The sequence below is a fragment of the Helianthus annuus genome, chromosome 6 (assembly GCF_002127325.2).
Source record: "Helianthus annuus cultivar XRQ/B chromosome 6, HanXRQr2.0-SUNRISE, whole genome shotgun sequence".
Lineage (NCBI taxonomy): Eukaryota > Viridiplantae > Streptophyta > Magnoliopsida > Asterales > Asteraceae > Helianthus > Helianthus annuus.
The window spans coordinates 66,614,674-66,640,767 of NC_035438.2; the positions used below are offsets into that span (position 1 = coordinate 66,614,674).

At 38.5% G+C, this 26,094-nt stretch overlaps 3 protein-coding genes across 4 annotated transcripts; 1 reads left to right on the top strand and 2 right to left on the bottom strand.

Moving 5' to 3' along the window:
* Positions 1-1,885: 1,885 nt before the first annotated feature.
* Positions 1,886-3,745, top strand: LOC110892384 (probable xyloglucan endotransglucosylase/hydrolase protein 26). 2 transcript variants are annotated; one of them, XM_022139550.2, is made up of 2 exons: positions 1,886-2,141; positions 3,183-3,745. In XM_022139550.2, exons 1-2 carry the CDS (start codon positions 1,912-1,914, stop codon positions 3,589-3,591), a joined length of 639 nt encoding a protein of 212 aa, XP_021995242.2. In that variant the 5' UTR covers positions 1,886-1,911; the 3' UTR covers positions 3,592-3,745. The 2 variants fall into 2 exon arrangements, with proteins under 2 accessions (XP_021995242.2, XP_035830702.1); XM_035974809.1 differs by lacking the exon at positions 1,886-2,141 and adding an exon at positions 2,737-2,951.
* Positions 3,746-19,719: 15,974 nt separating this feature from the next.
* Positions 19,720-20,124, bottom strand: LOC118479575 (ATP synthase subunit alpha, chloroplastic-like). The gene has a single exon (XM_035974168.1). The coding sequence runs from the start codon at positions 20,122-20,124 to the stop codon at positions 19,720-19,722; it is 405 nt and encodes a 134-aa protein (XP_035830061.1).
* A 1,633-nt stretch (positions 20,125-21,757) lies between these two features.
* On the bottom strand, positions 21,758-23,668 carry LOC110896358 (protein SPEAR1). The gene is made up of 4 exons (XM_022143757.2): positions 23,344-23,668; positions 22,780-22,847; positions 22,313-22,400; positions 21,758-22,029 (listed from the first exon to the last, which is right to left on the bottom strand). The coding sequence occupies exons 1-4, from the start codon at positions 23,524-23,526 to the stop codon at positions 21,922-21,924; spliced, it is 447 nt and encodes a 148-aa protein (XP_021999449.1). The 5' UTR covers positions 23,527-23,668; the 3' UTR covers positions 21,758-21,921.
* Positions 23,669-26,094: the final 2,426 nt, after the last annotated feature.

Genomic DNA, 26,094 nt, shown 5'->3' on the forward strand with positions numbered 1-26,094 from the left:
TCATGTAGCTTTCAAATGAGCTCGTCATTGTAAATCCCTTGTAAGAATGTGCCGCATGCGAGCTCTTGAGTTAGCCCTAGGATCATTAAGCATTCCTTGTTGAATATGGAGACGAAGCTTTCTACCGTTTCATTATCGCGCCATCGAATGTGCATCACCTCATTTCGATTCTTAGTATGATGTCACTGCTAGCTATACTGCTGAGTAAACTTCATGGCTAGATATTCAAAGGTGTCGATCCATCCTATTGGTAAGTTATCCCACCATACACGGGTTGAGCCTATCAATGTTTGGACGAACATTTTACACTAAATTGGGATAGGTTGTGTTAGTGCAACCATGAAAGTTGCACTGAGTTGGGTTCTTTGATTTGCTGATGGTGTAGCAACATCTCTAGTTGCTGGTGTACATGTGATTGCTCGTCTTGGTCGGTAACAATGGTTGATTTAGTCCTGTCCCACGGATGACGCCAAGGTAATTTGAACAAATCATTTAATGAGTCAATCATTTACTTTTTGCTATTCAAATTAATAAACTCTAATCATTTAACGAGTCTATCTCATATAATAGTTGTGCACCTTACACAATAAAAACAATTCTGCACATGATCCTGCATATTTAACGTTTCCTACACCATTAAAACAATGTTTTGGTGTAGGGTACAAAATCTGTAGGACTCCAACACTTTTTAATAATCTTGCGACTTATAATAAAATACGTGTAGGACACAACACTTTTAAATAATTTTGTTACTCCTAATAAAATTGGTGTAGGACACAACACATTAATGGTGGTGTTGGAGAAAATTATGGTGGCATTAATGAGATTTGAGTAACTCTTTAAATTACTTAATAATATTCTACATCAAATTGTCTATACTATCATTTTTAATTAAAGCAATAATTAACGATTGCTAAAAAAATATAATGTCTAGATTAAATTATTTTTTTTCTTTCAAGAAGATTATTCTCAAATAATCTCCCCTTAATGTATATAAATGAATCATTTTGAGAGGAAATGTAGATAAAACTAAAATATAGAAAAAAACGTATTTTGGAAAAATAGAAAGATAAACTTGAATACTCTAAAAAAACATTCTTGAAATCAGAAAAATAGAGAGATAAACTTGAATACTCTAAAAAACATTCTTTAAATCATTTTTATAAGACATACTATGACAAAAAATTTCCCATTAACATTTTACAATTTTCCCATTTGATAATAACACATATCTATAACATTTTATTAAGTCCACGAAAGTCAAATTTCCCATTAAAATTTTACAATTTTTCCATTTGATATTAACACACACTTATTACATTTTATTATGTCTACACATGATTATACAAAGGCATATAATTCTCATTCACAGCTGGCTAATATAGCCTTCCTTTTTAGTCCGATGCACGTAATTTAATATCTCACTCTATAGTGGGACAGCAGTCATAGACAACTGTTTTATATGAGAAGCAATGACAAGAAGAACACCATCTGCTCAAACTCAGCTGATCAAGATGACAAGCTTCAAGGCTTTGCTAGCAGTTGTATTTATCTTTGCAACTGTTTTCCAATCATGCCTTGTGCATGGAAACTTTCACAGTGACACTTATTTCAACTGGGGTGCCACCCATTCTTCCATTTTTGGCAATGGTGATGATCTCAATCTGATGTTGGATAATGTTTCAGGTACAATATAACATCTCCACATTTTCTCTTAAGTTTACTGCAATCCTTAATTACTTTTAACAATAATACCAGGATCAGGTGTTCAATCACGTAAGTTGTACCTCTTTGGAAGCATTGAAATGCTAATCAAGTTGGTGAACTCTGCAGGAACTGTCTGGCGTATTATGTAAGCGCGATACCAAAAAAGATACAAGTACTATTATTATTATTATTCTATAAGGATGGATGGATATGTATCTGTTTTATGTGGAATTGTTGCAGCTTTCATCTACTGGTGACTATCATGATGAGATCGACTTTGAGTTCTTAGGGAACTCGTCCGGAGACCCTTACACTGTGCACACGAACATCTTTATTCAAGGCAAAGGAAATAGGGAGCAGCAGTTCATATTATGGTTTGACCCAACAGCCGATTTCCACAACTACACCATTCATTGGAACCCAGATGCAGTTGTGTAAGTTAATTTTCCATGGATACAATCCTAACTCACTTTCTAGTCAAAGAACGCCCCTTGTGTGATAGCAAATCCCATATGGTTATGTTCTGGGCATGGGAGAGATAATGAGCCATAAGGGATGTAAACGAGCCGAGTTTGATTTTGACTAGGCGCGAGCTTGGCTCATTTAAGTTACAAGGGCTCGAGATGGGCTCGTTTCGAGATCTACTTCTGAAAATCAAATTGTGCTTGTAATTGGTTTTTCAAACTTAAGCTCGGCTCCGACTTGGCTCGTTTATTATTATTAATCAATTTATATACATCTATAATTATTTATAATTTGTTATATGTGTGTGTATATGTACACATATATAATTATAAATTTTATATTAAACATAATATATATTCTTTAGTTATTTTTATGAAAAATTTATATATAAAGTTATAATTAAATAAATTCAGATTTAATATACTAAATAAAAAATTATATAAATGGTAGACCAGTTAAGTCTTGTGAGCTAGCTCGAGCTCGTTAAGTGGAGCTCGGGCTCAGACTCGTTTATTAAACAAGCTAATTTTAAGGTTTGAGATAATTTAAGCTTTTAACAAGCCGATCTTGAGTAGCTAACGAATGGCTTGGCTCATTTACACCCCTAGCCATAAGGAATGCCCCATCTCAAGTATCACCAATGCGTTTTGGGCACAAAATTTGTGGATGAAAGAAGAACTACACACTTAAGTGTGCTGAACAGGTGGGAGTAATCCTAAGATGGATGTCCTCATAGGAAATTTCCATTCGGGCAACAGAAACAAATCCGTAAACTCATCGTAAGCAACTAATGGAGAATATTGAATTATCAGTTGATATGAGAGACTAAACATTACACTTGGTACACCAAGACCCGTCTTTGTATGATTTTCAAAGATGTTTATCAACTTGGAACCTTAACTTAGTTTGCCCTTCTTAATAAAAGCTTGAAAATAGGTTTTCTTACTTCAGTGTATGTTTAGTTTACAGACCAAACGTAACCAATTGTTTTAACATGACAATATATGCAGGTGGTATGTTGATAGTATACCAATTAGGGTCTACCGAAACTACAAAAGCGAAGGAATCGACTTCCCGGACCAACAAGGAATGCAAGTCTACTCCAGTTTGTGGAATGGTGATAATTGGGCTACAAGAGGCGGCCTAGTCAAGATCGACTGGTCTTGTGCACCTTTCAAGGCTGGATTGCGTAAGTTCAACGCGAGAGCTTGTGAGTGGAATGGGCCTGATAGCATCTCCAGGTGTGCCTATCCTAACCAAGCCAACTGGTGGACTTCACCCGTCTACAAGCAACTGAATGCAGACCAACTTGCGCAACTTGAATGGGTTAGAGATAATTATATGGGCTACAACTACTGCACAGACTACTGGCGGTTCAACTCGCAGATGGCTCCTGAATGCTCCAAGCCACAATACTAAACAAAACATTATTCCAATATTCACATTCTTTAAGTGTGTGTGTTTTCTTCTTTCTTCCAATGTCTTGAACCTTTTCAAATAGGCCCATCTAGTTAATATTCTGTACGTTATAGTTGTTTACTAACCTATGCTATCAAGAAAATTTTATATGCTATAATCTTTTAATAATCCTAGATAAACTTGTAGATACCAAAATGACATTGTGCGGATTTAGATTAATTACCTCAAATTTTGGAAGAATATAAAGTGCATTAGCATCAGTGGCGGATCTAGAAAATTGTGATAGGGGTAACGTTCCAAAAAAAAAAAATGGTGACGAAATCGAAAAAACATTACAAAAAGGTCAAATTTTTCAAAATTTACACTACCACCGGAGTGTCAAGGAGTAGCGGAGGCTACCCCTTATTATAGGGTAGGTTCGCCCCTGATTAACATCTAGTCTAACCCAATAACTACTGACTAAGTAATAACCTAATATTTTAGGGATCAATGAAGACTTTAGGCTAATTACAATTGCACTATCCATGGTCAAGTCATGCATCCGTAAAATCTGGAGTAATTTCGTTGAACAACATTATGGTTATTTTGTTACAAATTTAACTCGGGTTTAACATCACGCACGTTGCGGCGTGTTAAACTGAATCATTCTTGGTAGAGCAAAAAGGGGGAAGCACACACGTATTCAGTACACAAGTCACGTTTTGATTGGGCCTCCGACATGAATGTGATGGCAGGCCTAGGAGAAAAGTAGGTTGGGTGTGCCAAATGTGTGATAAACAACTCCAGTGCCCAAAATCTAAAACCCAAAACCTTGAAAAAAAAGCAACCTGTAATTCAACATCTTATAAAATGTAACATCTTACAAATTGAAAATGCTAGAAAAAGAAATTTGCAATTCAGGGGCGTAGCTTCTAGTGGGCGGGAGGGGGCGGTCAACCCCTGAACTTTTCGCTCAGTAGTGGAAAGTATATAGTTTTCGTACAGAAATTTTTGAATATATACGTTTTCGGCCCCCGGTTTTATAGAAAATTTTGGATACATACGTTTTCGACCCCTCGATCGAAAATCGCAATCTAGTGACCTTCGATGCTATAAGGTGGTTATTCTTAACTTGCAGTAGGCCTTTTGTGTGAGTCTGGATCTGCCCACATAAATCATGCGTAATAAAATTAAGCCTTTTTTACTTTCAAAGAAACCAATAATGTTCATCTTAAAATATAAAACAATATTACAAATACCGAACACCTTAGGCTCCATGATGCCTATACAAACTTTGTCTCACCATTCAAAACCTGTATCATGTTATGTGCCACCAATGCAATGAAAACGGATTTTAATGTATATGACACGTTCGGCTCCTTGGCGTCGGAGGCGGTTCGATTCTTGGCTAGAGTTCAGCGTATGGTCCACAACAACTTTTCGACCCCTTAGGGGCGAGGGTTGTTTACGACCCCTCCGCCAAACTCTTCAGACATCCCCCCGGCCCCTTCTATACTTCGCCACTGGCCGCGAAGGACAATAAACTGAATACATAATCTATTTCACTATTATGTTATAAACAAATTTCTAGCGAGAATGGGAGTTCTAATGTCAAGCAGTGTTTACGTAAGGTTGCCGATGGTCATTTTACCGTTGCGGTTAAGGTCCTTTGTTCCTCTGGGGTCGCACCACTTGATAAGAAAACTATGAAGGCCCTCATGGATAAACACCCGTGCATGCCACCCCCTACCATGCCCGTTTTTTTACCGTCAAAGCCTCACCTTGTAGCGGAGACCGACAATGTGCTAGGGTGTATCAAATCCTTCCCTAAAGGGACGTCATGTGGGAGATATGGTTTGAGGGCTCAACACCTTTTGGATGCCCTCTGTGAGAAAGGGTCCGTGATTGCGGTTAGTCTGCTCAGGGCGATTTCAGCTGTGGTTAACTTATGTTTGCGGGGGGGGGGGGGGGGGGGGGATGTCTGAAGAGTTTGGCGGAGTTTATTGCATCTGCTCCTCTTACGCCCCTTCTCAAGCTCGATAATGGGATCATGCCTATTGCAGTGGGTTCGATCTGGAGGAGAGTGGTCTCTAAGTTAGCGATGAAGGGGGTGGGGAAGGATATGACCAAATATCTTGTCGACTTTCAGTTTGGAGTCGGGGTTCCAAACGGGGCTGACGCGGTTCTTCATAGTACGAACAGGTTCTTAAATGCGCACCACCGAGACGGGTCGTTGGCTTTGCTTACCGTCAATTTCTCGAATGCCTTTAAACTCTTGGATAGAATTGCTCTTTTAAATGAGGTAAGGAAAACGTGTCCATCCATCTCTGCTTGGGTTGATTTTCTATACGGGCAACCAGCTAGGCTTTATGTGGGGAATGATAATATTTGGTCTTCCACGAGGGTTCAGCAGGGGGATCCCTTAGGGCCTCGCCTTTTTGCCCTTGTTTTACACCCCCTTGTCCTCCGAATCATAGATCGTTGCAAGTTTCTTTTTCACGCCTGGTACCTGGATGATGGGACCCTTATCGGAGATGGTACTCAGGTTGCCAAGGCTTTAGACATCATCAGAGTGGAGGACCCCTCCTTGGGCTTCCTTCTCAACATCAAAAAATTGAAGTTTTTTGGCCTACATGTGACGGGGTGAAGACTCAAGATGGTTTATTTCCGCGGGATATTGGTAGGCCGGTGCATGGTATGAAACTCTTCGGTGGTGCTGTCAGTAGAGATTAGAGATGGGGAATTTATAGTGGTTTGGCCCTCAAAAGAGCCAAATGTGGGGTTGAGCTGGTGGGATGCCTTATCTTCGGGACCCTCAAAGCGAACTTCTCCTACTTCGTTCGTGCATGGGGGTTGCTAAACTGTTGTTTGGGCTCAGGACGTGTTAGCCTTCTTATGTCGGGGGAGCTGTCTCTATTTTTGACAAGGGGCTTCGGAATGCGATCAAGGACATTGTTGTTTGTGGCGGCGCCTTTTTCGAGGACCTTCAATGGAGGTTAGCTTCCCTCCTGACCCGTTTTGGGGGTCTTGAGATTTGCTCAGCTGAGGATGCCTCTTCCTACGCTTTTGTAGCTTCAAGGGCCCAATCTTGGGTTCTTTAAGACCACATCCCTCGTGAATGTGGTGGTGGGTTGTTGGACTCTGATTACAGGGGTGCGTTGGACACTTTGTATAGTTCTCTTCCCGAGCTGGATCTTGGCGGTTTCTACATTAAAGACACCGCCCCCCTTAAAGCCCAGAAAATTCTGGCGAATGCCTTATATGGTGAAATCGTCAAGACAGTTGAAGAAAAGTTTGCCTTGTCCCCGCAGCAGCGAGCTGTGTTTGAGTGTTTGCGAGCCCTCCATGCTCAGGATTTCCTATCTGTTGTTCCCATCGAAGGTTTAGGACAATGTATGTCGGCTGTGGAATACCTTACTATCCTCAAGTACCGGCTGATGGTACCCCTTTTCCCGGTTGATGACCCGTGTCCCCTATGTCGGAAGGCTTGCTCGAATTCTTTGGGGAGCATGCAGTCCACTGCAAAGAATTACCAGGATTTAAATATCGACATGATTTAGTTCGAGATGTGCTTCATGATGTCCTTAAGCGGACAGGGATCTCGGCAAAAAAGGAAGCCTCGGTGAACTTCTTGACCGATCCATTAGAAGGGAGGTCTACCCTACGACCCACAGACATTCTTGTTTTTGGATGGGAAGGAGGGAAACATGCGTTCATCGATTTGATAGGTGTGTCCCCCCTTGTTGGGCTAAGGGACCATGGGTTTGTGGCGGGCCAGGCGATAACCAAGGCGGAGGCGGGCAAATTAGCTAAGCACGTAAAAGCTTGCATCAAGAATCAACACGTGTTCGTTTCATTCGCTTTCGATACCTTTGGCGCTCTCGCCCCTGATGCGGTGTGGTTCCTCAAGCGGGTTCAGTAGGTGGTAAGTAGTAACACCACGCATGTTAAGGGGCAAAATTTTGTGTTTAGTAGGGTAGCGGTGCAGCTTGTTGCCCGTCTACCTACCATTAGTTTGTAATCGTCTCTTGTTCTCAATGAGAATTATATCCTCCTGGTTTTGTTGAGAAATATATATTTTTATAGTTTGGGTTAAAAAAATTCTAGCCTTTTAACTAAAACATTACAATTGTCTTGCATTGACCGCATCAACTATAATTTGAAGTTTAGGTTGGCGATTATATACAGGACGTATCATACTCCGTACGATCCGTATCAATCATCCTTTTATATGATATGTATAAATGTTATACGTCGTATAACAAACTGTAAATACGGCCATACGTGCGTGGTGCGTATATACACACATGCGTATTGCAGGTTAATCATAGCATTTGTAGCGCATTCTATATATATAGGTTCCCACCTGAACTCAGATAGGTTTCATTAAAGTACATAGAAAATATGTTCCGGTCCATATTTTAAAGTGCATTTTTTTGTTTCAATACTCGTAATGCGTTGTATATACACAGGTGCCAACATAACCTCGGATAATATCTGATTTAGGGTAAACACACACTGTGGATGTAGAATTTACTTGGAATGTACCTGTTGTGAAAATTTATATTAGTGTGACTGTTTTAAACTATGTTAAGTTTCTTAATATCGTTTGAAAAACATATACTCTTTGATTATGGAGAACTGCTAACAACCCACGTGTTAGCACCAATAGAGGCTTGAACTGGAAAAAATGTTAGCATGTGAAAATGCTTGGCCCAGAAGATGAAAAAAAGTTAAATTGAATCTCATATTTAGGAACCTTTCAGATTCAAAATCTGAATGACTACATCATCCTTGAAAATGTTAACTTCCTCAAATGGCGTTATCACATTAACTCCTATTGTTATCAAAGTGCTCAACCTTTTGTTAAATGTGGTGACAACCTTCTTCTGCTAAAAAAACATATATATTCGTCACATGATAAAGGAATATTTGATTTTCAATAAATTTTGTTTGTTCATGTGAGGATGTCGGATATATTTGAAACATTCCAATATAATCTGCAAAAATGTGATATTTATTGAGGTAATCAGTTTAATGAAAGACTTTTGTGTATAAAACTATTATATAATGTTGAGGAAACTATTATAATTGCTAAGTAACGGATCTTTCTGTTCTAATATTTGTGTTTGGCATCGGTAAACACAAGGCCGGCTGAAGTGTAAGCTAAATAAAACAATAGCTTAGGGCCTTCATTTTTTAGGGCCTCTCATCTTGGAGTTTCTTTAGATATTTATATATATTTGGGTTGAGTTTGTTGTATGTGTTAACTGATAACATACAAAAGAAATTAAATGAGAGGGGAAGCAAACAAAAGCAGCGTTGAGTTTGGTTTTAGACCCAAATTTATAAGTTCGGTTATGCTAAAGGCTAGTTAATACCTTAATAGTTGAGCACGTGATTCAAAAAGGGCTCCAAAATTTTATTTCGCTTTAGGCCACGCAAAACATTGAGCCGACACCGGGTAAACATCACATCTTTAGAAGATTAAATCGGAAATGTTTCAATTTCATGTGCCCGTTTCTTCAGGGGCAAAAACTGACTCAGTGTATTCTTCTCTTTTTGTATTTATCGATATATAGTTGAAGTAAATGGTTCAATTAGTTCCTTTTTCGATAACCAGATTTTTCACCATGAACCAATAATATCTTCATCTTAATCGTAATGTTATTCTAAACCTTGGGCGGTAATCTAACCTTGATGTTCTTAAATTAGATAAAACCTCGTTTAACACCAACTCCCAAACAAAACAAAACCTAATAATAAACTAGCTGTCCGCACCTCTACAACCCTTAAATTATTCTAGCCGCTACACACTTTCACCAACCAAACACAAGATCCTAATTTATTGATAGGATTCACCCTTATGGACCAAATCAAATTGCAACATTAAGATCAATGATATACCAGTTTTGGTTCTCCATTCCTGCCTCCAACTGTAGTTGATATATTGTGACCAGCTTCCGCTACTTCATTCCTATCAAGATCAGGTACCACCATTTCCTAAAACGTTTATCAAGTAATTTAGTCGAACAATAACCATTTTTAGTGTCGGCGTGTCGCTTCGACTTCCATTTCTTTTCCTACCTTACCATCTTAGTTCTACACTTACTAAAACAACATTGAACCGTATTTATTGAAAATAGATAAATGATCTATCACCTAAAATGTTAACATAGCACAAACATCCCAAAATGCCATCTTTCACATTGCATCCAACCCTGATAACAATTTGATATAAAACTAAATAAATACTCTGAATAGAGATTCTTTCGATAGCTGTTTAAACTGATCACCACAACCTAAAATCGATAGTTATCACATTTCAAGAACACAAAAGCATTAGAAACTAATCACATTTCAAGAAAACAAAAAAGCTAGCTCTAACAATAGAAACAACCCAAATTGGTACCAAAATAACCCAACAAATCAACAAAAAAATAAAAGAAATCTCATCAAAATAATCCAAAACAAAAAAAAGCAATAACATAAATAAAAATCCTAAAGCTAACTAACACCAACACAAAATCATACAAAAATTACTACTAAAAATAAACTTTTGAAACCCTAACTGCAACCCTAAGCATACACATTCATATAAACACAACCCACATGGTGAAACTTGCCAATACCCTATACCCAATCAACTCGAAGATTTAAGAACCAGAAACCCTAACCTGAATCCCTAACCTGAATCAAGACTGTGTCTTTCTTGATTTCCAAACAAAACCCAAACAAACTAAACACTTGGCAGAGTTGTTATGGATACTCGTGAACAATCTGTTTAGCTCAGTGACACGCCCCGATGATTCCGCCATCGGTTAGGGTGTGACAGATTGGTATCAGAGCCATAACTATAGGGAATTAGGAAAGACACGACCTAGTCCGGGTCTTGATGTCCTAGGATTGACCTAGTCTATAGTCTAAGTACCAACAGACCGCCTTGTGCAAACCCAGTAGGGGTTTTATACGAGCTCATTCTGGATACTCTCGCTAAAACTACGTTCTTGTGCAAACACCGCATACTACAACTTCATGCAGGAACGATTTTTCTTAAGGTCAAATGCTACGTGCCTTTCCTAAGGCAAACACAATACACACGTTTTTTAAAACACTCGCATAACACAAAAGAGCGATTTTGTCGAGATTAGGTGTGAAAACCAAGAACTCTCGATAGATCCGCTCACTCTACGTGCATTTTTACTCTCAGCACGAGGATCTTCGTTGAGTCAGGAGTGAAATCCATATCTCGACGAGATTTTCCATCTCTCTCTCGTGGTCTTGCCACAATCTCGGAATGAAGTTGTTAAGTTAGGGGTGAAACCCGCATCCTAACGACTAGTTCCATTCCCTACTTGGTTTTTACAAAACTCTCACCAAAGTCTCAATGGATTCCAATGACTCGATTCATGTAGTAGCTGAAAGGATGCATGTCGTTCGCCATATTTTGGCGAGAGCACAGTCTATTAGGCCAAGGCGTGTACTCGAGGTCACTGTGAATAGTCGAGTCACTTTGGGTAGTCGATGTCTAAACACCCAAGACAATCTATTTCGATTCTAAGCCCGCAATCGCTGATTTTACGCTTTATCGCTTTTATGTGTTTTATGTGTTTGCATGTTTATATGTTTCGATTTTGGAGACTTATTCGCTTTTCGCTCACCGCTTTACTAAACCCGCACAAATCGCACAGCTTCTCGAATCTAAAATGCTAATCGCAACTCAAACTAAGAACTCTCGCTACGCTACTCGCTACGCTATCGCACGCAACTCTCGAACGCGCTTCGCGGAACTTGAAAGATAGGTGAATACGTGCAAAATATGTGCTTATGTGGATTATGTGCTCCTATTTGCTTTCGTGCTTATGTGGCTTATGTAACTATGTGCCTACGTGTTTGACGTGTTCCTTGGCTTTATATAATAATAATAGTAAAGGATGTTTTTACGATACGCTAAACTATACGAAACCCGATATAATCGAATCTCGTCTGAATCCTATGACGATGTCTATTGCAGACAATGTCGTCATTTGGATCGCACACCTCTCGCGCCGCTCGCCGCAACCATGCTGACAAACGTATCACATCGTTGGTGGCCAAGGAAATGGCTAAGGTCATACCTCAGATTGTTAGCGAGATCAATGAAGTCAGCAGCAAGTCCTCTGTTGAATCCAAGAGTGACTCTCCAAAAGCTTCGTTCAGCTTTAAGCAATTCAAGGCCTGCGGTCCTGCTAACTTCACTGGTGAAGACGGGCACAGTGCCATGTTTCAGTGGTTTGACTCAATTGAAGTCACTCTTCGTCAAAACGGATGCCCAGACAACCTCCGCACTATGAATGCTACTGGAGTCTTCTAGTCTAGGGCACTGGATTGGTGGACTGCGGAACGCAACAGGCGAGGTAACGATGCAGCCTATGGACTCTCATGAGAGGAACTGAAGGAAGTCATGATGAAAGAATTATGTCCCCCACATGAACTCCAGAAGCTGGAAAACAAGTTTTGGAGTATCAAGCAAGAAGGAGGTGACAACGCTGGTCTCACCGCTCGCTTCAAACAACTCAGTATTATCTGTCCTGGTCAAGAGTCAACACTAGACATCACGATCAAGAAGTACATTCGAGCTTTACCCGACTGTGTAGCAGACTTTGTTCAGGCAGCTAAGCCTACTACCATTGAAGAAACTTACCAACTCGCCGCTGAGATCAATGATAAGCGAGTTTTGGCTGGTTATTTCAAAACCTCAACCAAGAGTCTGAATCAAGCAACCGCTACTCCCGCTCCCGACACCACATCATCACAAGGGTCGAAGTTTTCACGCCGCAAGCGCAAGGGTAACAACAACAAGAACTATGCTGCCACCGCCGCTCCACTTAACGCTGTTCCACCCAACCAGAACCAGAACCGTCAAATCGCCGCACAAGTGACCAACGCACCGCCTGCTAAGCGTGCGTATACTGGTCCTCATCCTCTGTGCCCTACTTGTAATTATGACCACCCAGCTGGGATAGCTTGCCGTTTTTGTGTCCACTACAACCTCTACGGACACTTCACAGCGAACTGTCGTACTGGTCTTCGTCAACAAGCTCAAGCTTAAGCTCCTCCTACACTACCAGCTCCACTCCCCGCTCAGGGTAACCAAGTAGCTCCTGCTCCTGCTGCTCATGCACGAACTTTCTTCTGATGTGGTGACCCTAACCACTTTGCTAATGTCTGCCCGAATTGTGTGGTGAAACAAGAGCCGCGGCAACAACATTGACAGCAGCAGCCTTAGCAGCAACAACAACCACAACAGGCAGCCCGCGGAAGAACTTTTAACATCAATGTCCGCCAGGCTCAAACTGACAACAATGTTGTCAATGGTACGTTTCTTGTTAACGGTATTTATGCTTCGTGTTTATTTGATACTAGAGCCGATAACTGTTTTATGTCGTTTGAATTCGAAAAGCTCCTAAACCATAAATGCGCTAACCTCCCAATGACGTTCGACGTAGAAATTTCCACCGGAAGAACCGTCACCGTTAGTTTTGTCCTCCGTGAGTGTACTCTCGAACTCAACAATCACATTTTCCCGATCGATCTCATTTCGATGCAAATTGGTAGTTTTGATATCATAGTAGGCATGGATTTTCTTCGCGAGAACCGTGCTGAAGTTGTTTGTTTCGAAAATATGATTCGTTTCTCTCTTGCTAATGGCGACCAACTCTGTGTCTATGGTGAAGTATCTTCGAAGGAACTTAAACTCATGTCGTGCATTCAAGCAAGCAAATATCTCCGAAAGGAATACAGTACTTTCTTGGCACACAACATAGTAGCGGAGAAGGAAAAGAAACTGATGGAAAAGGTACTTGTGGTTCGTAATTTTCCTAGTGTCTTTCCTGACGATTTACCTGGTCTACCCCCGAGTCGTGATATTGATTTTTGTATCACCTCATTCCTGTAGCTAACCCCGTCGCTAAAGCTCCTTATCGTCTTGCTCCGTCCGAAATACATGAACTTTCGAGTCAACTCCAGGAATTACTTGATAAAGGCTTCATACGCCCTAGCACATCTCCATGGGGCGCACCTGTCCTTTTCGTGAAAAAGAAGGATGGATCGTTCTGAATGTGCATTGATTATAGGGAACTAAATAAGCTTACTATCAAGAATCACTATCCCTTACCCTGAATCGACGATTTGTTTGATCAATTGCAAGGCGCTACGTGTTTTTCTAAGATCGATTTACGCTCTGGTTATCATCAGTTACGAATTCAGGAGGAAGATATCCCTAAAACCGCTTTTCGAACCCGATATGGCCATTATGAATTCGTCGTTATGCCCTTTGGTCTTACCAATACGCCCGCGATTTTCATGGATTTGATGAATCGCGTGTGTAAACCCTTTCTCAACCGCTTCGTCATCGTGTTTATCGATGATATCCTTATCTATTCGGAGTCGAAAGCCGAAACGCGCAACATCTACGTTCGGTTCTCGAGCTTCTCCAAGGGAATCGCCTCTACGCCAAGTTCTCCAAGTGTGAATTTTGGCTTGAGGAGGTTCAATTCGTCGGTCACATCATCAATAGTCAAGGTATTCACGTCGATCCCACGAAGATTGAAGCAGTTACGAGTTGGATTACACCGAAAACCCTGTCCGAAGTTCGTTCTTTTCTTGGATTGGCGGGTTATTACCGTCGATTTATCGCTGATTTCTCTAAAATCGCCGTTCCTCTCACCTCTCTTACGCATAAAGACAAGCCTTTTATTTGGGGAACCGAATAAGTGGAAGCCTTTCATACTCTTAAGAGTATGCTTTGCAACACTCCTATACTTGCGCTACCCGATGGAAACGACGACTTTGTAGTCTACTGCGATGCCTCTAACCTTGGTCTTGGTTGTGTTCTTATACAACAGGACAAGGTTATCGCGTACGCGTCTCGACAGCTCAAAGTCCACGAGAAGAACTACACAACCCATGATCTCGAACTTGGTGCAGTTGTTTTTGCGTTAAAGATTTGGCGACACTACCTTTATGGTACCAAGTGTACGGTCTTCACAGACCATAAGAGCCTCCAACACATCTTGAACCAGAAAGAGCTGAATATGCGCCAACGCAGATGGGTTGAACTTCTCAATGATTACGACTGTGAGATAAGCTACCACCCAAGCAAAGCAAATGTCATTGCCGTCGCTTTCAACCGACGAAGCTATTTACATAGTGTTCGTAATGTTCAAGCCTAACACGACCTCGAAGCTCTCATTCGTGACGCTTAACACGCTTGTTTTCTCAAGAACACTTTGAAGGAAGAACGGGTACTTGGAACCGAAGACCAACTAGTGAATAAACCTAACGGTATATTTCACTATCACGATCGCATTTGGATCCCCAGTCGCAATAACTTTCGGGGGATATTGCTGACTGAAGCCCAGATATTCCCGATATTCCATTCATCCCGGTGCCGACAAGATGTACCAGGACCTGCATGCCAGGTATTGGTGGCCTGGAATGAAGAAGGATATCGCTCTCTACGTTTCGAAATGCCTAACTTGTTCAAAGGTCAAGGCTGAATTTCAACGACCCTCTGGCTTACTCGTACAATCCGAGATCCCTATGTGGAAATGGGAGAGTATAGCTATGGATTTCATTACGAAACTTCCACGCACGCCATCAGGCCATGATAGCATTTGGGTTTTCGTTGATTGTCTTACGAAATCTGCCCACTTTCTACCGATACGAGAAGACTATAAGGTTGAACGATTGGCACGAATCTATACCGACAAAGTCATTTGTCGACATGAGACACCTTGTGACATCATCTCTGACCGTGATGGGGGATTTACCTCGCGCCTTTGGGAAACTTTTCAATCTGCTCTCGGTACTACTCTTAACCTCAGTACCGCTTTCCATCCCCAGACCGACGGTCAGACTGAGCGCACGATTCGCACCCTTGAAGACATGCTTCGTTCGTGCGTTATAGATTTTGGTGGTAATTGGGATTCGCATTTACCTTTAGTCGACTTCTCGTACAACAACAGTTATCACTCTAGCATTCAAATGGCACCATTTGAGGCATTATATGGAAGAAAATGTCGATCGCCTATCATATGGCATGAGATCGGAGACGCGCAAATTACTGGTTCTGAGTTATTGCAAGAAACGGCTGACAAGATCCTCCAGATACGAGCCAATCTCCTGAAAGCTCGGAGTCGTCAAAAGAGTTACGTCGATAAACGCCGCAAGCCACTTGAATTCGAAGTTGGCGATTACGTACTCCTAAAGGTCTCACCTTGGAAGGGGGTGATCCGATTCCGCAAGAAAGGAAAGCTAGCACCTCGATACGTTAGACCCTTTAAGATTCTAGAAAGAATTGGCAAAGTGGCCTACCGACTCGAATTACCGGAGGAACTCAGCAACGTACATCCGACTTTCCACGTTTCGAACCTCAAAAAGTGTCTAGCTGAAAAAAACCTGCATGTCCCTCTTGAGGATTTGCAAGTTAACGAAACTCTACACTTCATGGAAAAGCTAGTAGAAATCATGGACCGAGAAACCAAGAAACTCCGACGCTCACGCATTCCTATAGTGAAGGTTCGCTGGGAAGGCAAACGCGACGCCGAGTTCACTTGGGAGCTCGAGAGTGATATGAAAGCTAAATATCAACATCTCTTCGTTACGCCTGCGCCTTAATTTCGGGACGAAATTCCCTAAAGTAGGGGAGGCTGTAACAACCCGACTTTTTGGCTCGTTATAATAAGAAAAGACAGATCTATCATTTCTTGCTTAATTATTGCTTTTCTCGGTTAATTGTCTTGTACTCTCGAGATTCCGATTATCGCGAACGGGTTTTTAACGATATTTAAACTATGTTTCACAACGCTTATTCAAAACGCAGTTATCTCATTTAACTCTTTTACATCGCATACTATTTTAACGCATTTTATCGCATATCGCATATTTATACTAAACGCTATGGCATCGCAATCTCATCGCAACTCAAATCGCAGATTTACTTTTATGCCTTTTATGTGTTATGTGTATTACTTATGTGTTAACTTGTTTAATGTTATGTGGTTATCTCATCGCAACACTTACTCGCAACTCGCTTAAACGCAACGCAACGCTTAACGAACGAAACGAAAGTTGGAAAACCAACTCGCACAAGCCGTCTGATCGAATGACCATTCAATCGAATGATCATCTGTTCGGATGACCATCCGATCGGATAGCCATCCGATCGACTAGCCATCCGACTCACTCACCTGCATCACCTTATCTCTCTCACACTATAAATACTCGCTTGTCACATCATTATTCACTGATGTGACAGCTCTATCCGACTGACTCTCTCCCAGCTCGTTCTCAAGCACTTTTCACTCGATTCAAGGCTATTCTCGTAAGTTTTCTTCTTAAATCTTGCACTTCCATCATCACTACACAATCCTCCATCATCTTCTCCATTGAAATCACTGATTTCCACCATGAAATCACCTGATTTTGGACTCCTTGAAGGTGACGTCATCTCGGTTTCTTATGAAAACTGTTGTGTGACCTCATCCTATCAAGATATATTCAGATCTAAAGGATTTCCACATTATTTCACACAAATCTCAACATGATTAAATAGTTGGAAGATGTTTTCATACTTTTCTCCAACATTCTTCACTTTTCTACTTAGAACCAATGGAATCTAGACTCATTCAGGCTCTTCTCTAGGTGAGAACCGGTCTGAGAACAGATTTCCACTGGAGAGACGACCGATTCACGTGTTGAACATGGAACTCCATCAAGAACAGTTAGGCTGATCGAATGGGTGATTCCCATCCGATCGACTGAGCTGGACTTAGTGTGGTTTTCCGTTGTTTAACACGTCGTAACGCCGTCTCCGTTAAAACTCAAAACTTTGTAACTTAGAAAATTTTACTTGATTTTTAAAGCATCAGATCGCCGATCGAATAGCCATCCGATCTGATGACCATCCGATCGAATGACTATTCGACCAGGTGACTTACCCTTTCTAACTCTTAACACTTAAACAATTTGACCAAACTTCAAACTCCTAGGTTTTCGATCGAATGACTTGATTTATACTACAACGAAGACTTCAAAAGTTGAAATGTTTTATAAACACACTCACTCAATCGAATAACCAACTGTTCGAATGGTCATCCGTCCGGATGACCATCCATTCGGATGATCATCCGATCGACGCACCATCCGACACTATCTCATCCGACATGCTGTTCAACGCTCACGCTATCGTTCTATGATCAGGCTAATCTCCCACGCGCTCCCTTCAATCCAAGTACTGTGTTTACTAACTAAACACGCACTGTGAGTATACTCAAACCCCTTTTTCGCTTAACGCACTTTTGGGTGTTACATACGTTTACTATATCAAAACACATCAACACAACGCAAACTCTTTTAAACGCTAACCACTCTCGCATGTTATATGTGTTTCAATGAATGTTTGTATGTTATGTTTACACAGTGATTGTTTGCCTAACACCTTAGCAACGATAGTACTACAGTTTGGTCTCAGCACCTATTGTGGACAGGGGTTGTTAAGGGTTTTACTTCACATGGTCATAGTGGTGATAATGTGTTGCGCATTCTACACTCGCAGTCATGTCAGTTGCAAAAGTCATTATCGATAACTTACTTGCTTCACATTTCTACGTGTTACATGCTGGTTATGCGTAAACGCTTTCGCTATACTATATACTATCAAACTTGTGTACTCACCTTTACACTCTGTGTATTGACTTTATTTTAACATATGTGACAGGTGTTTAGGATGCTATATCTGCTGTGATGAAACGAAATAGGAGGTCTAGAAACAAACTAAATAAATATGAGTTGTCGGAACAGTTTGCTTGTTTATGAGACTGATATTTGCAACGATTGTTTTTCTTTATATGTTATTGGTATGGGACTTTAACGTTAAATATAATGATGTTAATAGTTGTTATGGATACTCGTGAACAATCTGTTTTGTTCAGTGCCACGCCCCGATGATTCCGCCATCGGTTGGGGTGTGACATTGGCGATCTGCGGCAATTCCTTCTTCTTTACATTTATGCTGGATTTTGCTGTCTTTTTGCTCCTTTTGCAAATTTAAGCTCTTTTATCACTGAAAATATAAAAGGAACGAAAACACGTGCTTTTTCCAACATAAGTACTAAAAATGGGTTGCTTTTACGCCGTATTTGACAAATTTATATGTTTTATTTTGATTACATCAATAATCAACTGCTGATGCTCCAATTATATTTGTGTCCCAGAAGGACAATCACATATTTGTAATGAGTCTATTACACGCTTGAAGCGTGATAGACTAGTCGATTCCAATAATAAAATTCCGCGAAAATTGGAGCAAATAATTAAGATTGTCAAGTTGAGGTTATAGGAATATGATCTCCTGAAGATACATTAGACATGATGGTTCTAGAAGAACCTTAGGTACCTGAAAATAAAGAGATCTCAATAAGTTGTATCATTTCTATAAATGTATGGAATCGAAATAAAATCGATGCCGTTATACTTTTGTATATTAAACAACGCTTGAAATGATGAGGTTCAAGATATTAGATCTGCGTATGAAGGAATACAAAGAAATAATTGGCCAAAATGAAAAGACGCAAATGAGGCAGAGATGAAATGAATTAGATGTTACCGATTTCTCCAGTTGATATGCTAAATGATATTTATGTACCAAAGCTCTTAAAAAGTGAAAGCACTTGCATTATTGGTCAAGATGAAAAAGGTCCCTCGTGGATTGATGATGCCTGAAGCATTGATATCAATGCCTTAAGAAGTATTTTGTAAAGTTAACAAAATATGCATGGACTAAAATAGTCAGGTTCAGTGTTGTACGACTCATGAGATATTCAATATAAGTTTGCTAATATTATCCATCTTTATCAATTTTTCTTCCTTAAAAGTTCACCATAATCGCAGTTTAGAGTGACGATGTCTGAGCATCATCAAGAGAAACTGTAGGGGAATTTTTAAATGACCCTAGAACAGTCTAATTATTACTCGACTTGTAGTTCAAGTATATTTTTAATCATACTTTTATTCATCTATCAAACTACATCTAGAAGATGTTTGTGGGCCATTTTAGTATGTACATAGTGCAACCTTATAGTATGTTAAATGTTGTTCAAAAACTTTTTATAAGAAATGACTATTATCATCTCCTACTAAAGTAGGGATTCTCATTCCAAAAGTACCATGGCTAAAGTGCAATTGTGCATTAATATTTCTTTCTAGCTGACCTCTTGCTAATTGATTCTGAGTAGCTTTATCGAGATCAGAAGCAAATTGTGCAAAAGCTTCTAATTCTGTGAATTGTGCCAGCTCCGGTTTTAATTTACTGGCTACTTGTTTCATAGCTTTAATTTGAGCTGCAGACCCCACTCTGGAAAGAGAGATACCCACATTAATAGCGGGTCGGATTCCAGCATTGAATAGATCGGCAGATAAGAATATTTGTCCATCAGTAATCGAAATTACATTCGTAGGAATATAAGCCGAAATGTCTCCCGATTGGGTTTCAACTATTGGTAAAGCGGTCATACTTCCTTCACCTAAAAGAGAACTTAATTTAGCAGCTCTTTCCAAAAGACGTGAATGTAAAAAAAATCATCCCCTGGATAAGCCTCGCGCCCAGGTGGTCTTCGTAATAAAAAAGACATTTGGCGATAATATTTTTTTATTTGAATTTATCAACATGATATAGCACATGTCCAATGAGGAGACATTTGAATGGTAAAGCAAATATGTCGATACCTAAAGGTAAGAATGATATGTGTCTATATTTTACTAACCCATGAAAGCTAGTTCCGTTAGTCTTGTAGATGTAAAGAATGGAAACACAACATAGTCGTGGATCTTATGGTATTTGTTCGCAAGAGGAAGCACTAGAAGTTCACAAGAAGATTTTACAACATTACTCAATATAAAGGATTGCACTTCAAGGAATCAAACGACAAATCATTATACAAAAGTTTTGAGCAACTTTCGAGGAAGAGGGACAAACGTTACTTAAATGATACATATTATAATGAGGGGGAGATTTATTCAAGTTGCACTATTTTTCCCTTAACTAAGTTTGTCACATTGGGTTTTCTTAGTAAGGTTTTTAACGAGGCAACATACCTAATCCAGAAGTATCATGGGGAGAAAATATGCATTACAGGCTGAACTTTTTTTTCCCTTAACTATGGTTTTATCGCACTGGGTTTTCCTAACAAGATTTTTAACGAGTCAACATCTCCAAACATATTAGATTGATAACCAAGGAGAAGCTTTTAGATATAAATAACATATTATATCTTATTATAAATCATCTCTCATATAATGATCTCTCTGTTATTCTTTTCTTATTATTGTGCTATTAGGCTAGAGCACAAATATTATTATTGTTTTAAGAAAGCATTGTTCCCCACAAGGCATCACGTATCTTGAATTATCTTAGTATTATAATGTTTCCCTCATCTCCTTTAATAAAGTTAGATTTCTCATGAATCACGTGAAGATAGAAAATTGACTTATATGTCATGTTCAGATAATATACTAATTTATAAAGGAATCATATTTATTTAGCCCAACTTTTTAAAGTTATAATGACAAATGTATTATTGACTTTAGCATTGAATGCAGTTTACTTCATAAATAAAATATACTAATATCAATCCAAAGTAAAATATACTATTCTGGAAAAAGTTGACATCAAATGACAAAGAACGATTGTTAATGATCAACCCAAAAAAATTAATTCCATTTTGAACTCAAGGTATATCTAATCCAAGTTCTAATTCACTCACCTGTTTAACTCACTTCTAAATAGATGAATGCAATGACGGAACTTGAACATTAGGAATTGAATATATTAGAAATTAAAATTATAGGTTCTTACATGTAAAAAAGTCAAATATAAAATATTATCAATGATAATGGGCTAAACTATATATTTCGAAAGATGAAATTCGGGAGGGGGGGGGGGGGCGAGACCCCTCCTCGCCATAATGAAGATTCCGCCCATGCATCAATATACACTATGAGACTAGAACCCTCAACTACTTGAAGGTAAAATAACTTAAGTGAGATTGTGAGGCTACAAAGTACAAGCTGGGTATATCCATTAATCAAGTAATGGATTAAAATCCCAAGTCGACTATGATGTAGCGTGAGCAAGTTTCCCATGAAAAAAAAAAAAAAGCTGATTAATTAACACAAATAAACACAATATCAGAAGAATGATTCTTGATTACATGCATCCATAACATCTGGATTTCCAGGGTATTTGGTTTTCTTTTGTGCTTACAAGTTAACATTGTTACATGTCCGCACCAAAGTGAATTTACACTATAACTAAAGCGAAAGTCTTAGCTCTAAATCCAGTTCTTGACTGCCATTTGAATCAGTATTGTGACTGCTTGATCCCATAGAATCGCTCCAATCCTTCATTCTCAATGTATCCTATACATATGATCAGCAACACAAAAAAAAAAAAAAAAAAAACAAAAACTTTCAGTATTGTACAAGACAAGATTTTGATCTTATAATATAAATATTCACTGGCGGAACCAAAACTTATTGGTTGAGATCATAAAGTTTTCTTCTTTGTCGATTACAACCAAGGGTACAACTTGTATATTGTTTAAAACCTTAGATTTTATTGAAAATTTGACGAATTGTGGGTGACCGCAGTTACTAGTTCCGCCGGTGCAAATAGAACATGTGCTTATGCATTTATGCTAACCTCTACTTTAACTTGGAAGAGGTGAGCAGTTATTGCTGGCTTTGCATATCGTTCAGCCTCATATATAGCATTGCTTGCATTACTCCACCTGATTCAAATATGGAAGATTTATAGAATTCATTACATGAAAATATAATATACTCCTAATGCCAAAAAAAGTTGCATTTAATTTCGAGTCCTGAGTGGCTACAAATCAAGAAAACATAATAAGATTGAGCAAAGTATATATTATTTAGTGAAATAATTTGTATTTAGTATCTATAAGCATATAAAACACCAAGTTGTGGATTAGTACGTACCGGATTAAAAGAAATCAAAACTCTTAATAATTTGTAAAAAAAAGTATAAGAACAACATGTTGGAAATTTTATTATACATTGATCCAAACAAAGATAAAGTTTTTTTATGGACAAGAGGCAGGCTAGATTAATTATCAACTTGATGATAAATATTGGAAAGACTTATACCTCAGGTCACTGCTAGGCTGTGACTGAACATATGCCATGTTAGATCTATCTAGGTCACCCATACCCATCTGCAAAAAGATAGTAAATATATAGGACTATGAATGAGTGAAATATGCATTAACAGATTTATGCAAAAACAGTGATAAGTTTAAACCGAAGACCTAAATTAGAGGGTTATAGATCCCTATAGGGCTAATATTATCAACATGTGTTCATGATGTGTTGTTGGGAAATTTTCAACATTCGCACACACCATGAAGTTTTGTTGTCCTTGTGGAGTATTATAACTTGTGGATGATGAAGTGTATGCTAAAGAAGATGATGGCGACTAGTTATTATGAATCATGATATTCTTCTCCAAGTATAAGCGCGCTCATAAATTATATTCGATTATAACATACACATCAAGAAACTAGAAACTATTAAAATAAGATGTGATTTAGTTGATTTATTAGAACACAAAGCAAAGGTTTTTGTTTTCAGCACTAATGCACCGGATCCCATGATAACTCAAAAGCACAGAAATTGTTAAATTTGGCAGGTAGAGTGAGAAGAAGTGCATACCTGTGGATGGATATTAGTTGGATGAAACCCTAATTCACTATGCAACCTAATCTTCTCCAACTGAGCAACACCAAGGCCTCTTTGGGGTTGTTTTGGCTTGTCTGAATTACTCTTCTTCCCTTTTCTTGAAGATGATGCTCTTGCAGATCTCTCAATTCCTGAAGCATCTCCAAAATAACTCATCTTCGGGATATCTATATGATCTTTTTTAAATATTTCTTCCTACAAAATCACACTTGTGGTACCCTTTTAAAGCTGTCCATAAACCTTAGTATTTACAGCATCGCTGGATATCAGATTGCATTTAGATATATTATAAAATAGCATCCCCCCATGATTTCTTTACATATTTAGGTAGATTTTATGCTCTTTTTCCACAATATATTAAAGAGCTTCTCGAGAAATAATGCACATTAAATAATATGTTATCGATTCTAATTAGGATGTGATTGTCCAAATGAACTCATTAAATATAGATGAGATCATTGCAATAAAATATGCAATCATAAAATCTTTTGAATACACCCCACTCTCCTTCTATGGCGCGTTTAGTATCTTTTGGAAATTAAAACACACATTTCTCAATACACAAAAATATTCAAAGTTGATATATTGCTAGTTTGTACCAACTATGGTTTTATCAATGTGTGATTGTGGATTCTGTCTACGAATACGAGGCTTGAGTTATGTTTTGAGTTATATTATACTTAAAAAAAATTGCTTTATTGTCACCATTTTATTTGGCCGAAGCAAAATAAAGTTTTCCCTACACATCGTAATCTCACTTGACGCCAGAGTTGGCGACACTGTGAGCTGACGTGGATGGCGCACTCTCACGCTCATAAGGGTACGTCGTATACCCTTAACATTATTTTATACAAAGTTTTATATTTCAAAATAACATGATTAACTTAACTTTATCTTTATATTACTCTCAAACATGAGGATCATGTATATTAAAAAATAGCAAATTGCATTTAAATAATCCAACTTGGCTATTTTTAGCCAATTATAATCCAAACTGAGTTTATTCCTAACAGTAATCCAACTTTTTTTCATTTTGTTTGTATAATGGTTAGTCGTTAAAAATAACTTAAGGGGGTTAAATTTTTTTCTGAATTACAAACCGATGTGTTAGGGCTATTGATCAGAACGATGATATGAGTTGATTGTTGTAAAACTTATCTCAAAATGGTGCTCCAAACGACGAAAAAAAGTTCTTCAGTTCAGGTGTTTAAGCTTACGATTAACAAAACATTTGTTGTTTGTTTGTAATTTTATCGTTTTTTATCAACTAAGTCAGACCAATATGGCTGAGGGTAGCGTTGCTTCCAAAAGTAGAACATGCCACTATAACTAAGATAATCTCTTAAAAAAACAAAAGTACGGAAATCATCAAAGGATACATAAAAGATGAGTCGGATGTCACACCCAGACCACCTAAAACAACAAAACGTGGCGGAATCGTCAGGGAGTGTTGTAACAGAATCATTGTTTCATAACACATGGAAAATTGAAATGTTGTTTTATTGATTAAAAGAGTTACAATGTCTTAACAAACAAAGAAGTATAATAAAATTTAACTAGTCTTGCATCCTTTATTGTCACTAAGGCCCAAGTCCGCCTATGTGTATCTTGATCAATCCTATGCATCATCTCCTGAAACACATATGAAAATAGGTACGTCAACATAAAAATGCCGGCGAGTACATATGTTTTATTGATTTAGGATTCATGACTTATGAGTTTAGAAAAAGTTTTTTAACAATAAGTCAGTCATGATCCTTGTAAAATGTTTTGTTTTATAACTCATTTGAAAAGCGATGATAGATATGTATATTAAAATGAGTAATGTGAGGTTAAATGAATAACCAAGTAAAATGAGTTTGTATAAAACAAACTGTTTTGTAAAACAATGTCTTGTGAAAAATATGTTATTTGTGTAAAATGTATAAGTCCAAATTGAATGATTTAAATAACCTACGACATTTAATATAATACAAGCACTTATATATAGGAAGTACCAGCGGCGTATCCACCATGCTTGTATCACATTACACACGTCTCGTTACTTAAATCACTTACCCAAACAAACCACCAATGTAAAAATGTTTATGTAAAATCAAATGTCAAAATGTTTGTGTGAAAAACCATGTCTAATGTCAAATGTAATCATGAAATGTGTATATCAATGTCAAAATGTCTATGTCAAATGTCAATCATGTCATGTGTAAACAAAATGTCATGTATGGCAAGTGAAATATGTATCAACTAAACCATAGGTAAAATGCACAAAACAATGTATTGAAGTAAAACATGGTTTAAATCAACGTTATGTTTTGTGGAAATGCATGCTATACTGAATACAAACATTTATGCGGTATTGTGAAAATGCATACATTCAAGCCTTGCGACTGTGGTGATAAACCCCTAAACGAATTTAAAGGTCTATCTGTGTTATGTTTAATCGAATTCGGTCATTCCTTCCATCCAAACATACCTAGGATGTCAGGAACGGGAGTTGTCAATTCCTATGGTACCGTTACCTACTAACGAGCGGCGTGATCAAAGTTAATGAATGTATATGGTCCCACTTAAACAAACCAAATGTCATACCCAAAATGTAAGCATGTGATGAAAATGTACTAAGCATGATGAACATACATAGCATGTGATGTAAAACAAAATGCACTAAGTATGATGAGCATACATAGCGTGAAAAGGTAATGTAAAACAATGTACTAAGTATGC

Excerpts from the sequence above, each read along its gene's own strand:
- LOC110892384 (XM_022139550.2), top strand. The coding sequence starts at position 1,912 with ATGGATATGTATCTGTTTTATGTGGAATTGTTGCAGCTTTCATCTACT. Across the intron at positions 2,142-3,182 it reads TGGAACCCAGATGCAGTTGT|GTGGTATGTTGATAGTATAC; the intron begins GTAAGTTAATTT and ends CAATATATGCAG.
- LOC118479575 (XM_035974168.1), bottom strand. The coding sequence starts at position 20,124 with ATGACCGCTTTACCAATAGTTGAAACCCAATCGGGAGACATTTCGGCT.
- LOC110896358 (XM_022143757.2), bottom strand. The coding sequence starts at position 23,526 with ATGAGTTATTTTGGAGATGCTTCAGGAATTGAGAGATCTGCAAGAGCA. Across the intron at positions 22,401-22,779 it reads CAGCCTAGCAGTGACCTGAG|GTGGAGTAATGCAAGCAATG; the intron begins GTATAAGTCTTT and ends TATTTGAATCAG. Across the intron at positions 22,030-22,312 it reads TCTTCCAAGTTAAAGTAGAG|GATACATTGAGAATGAAGGA; the intron begins GTTAGCATAAAT and ends TCATATGTATAG.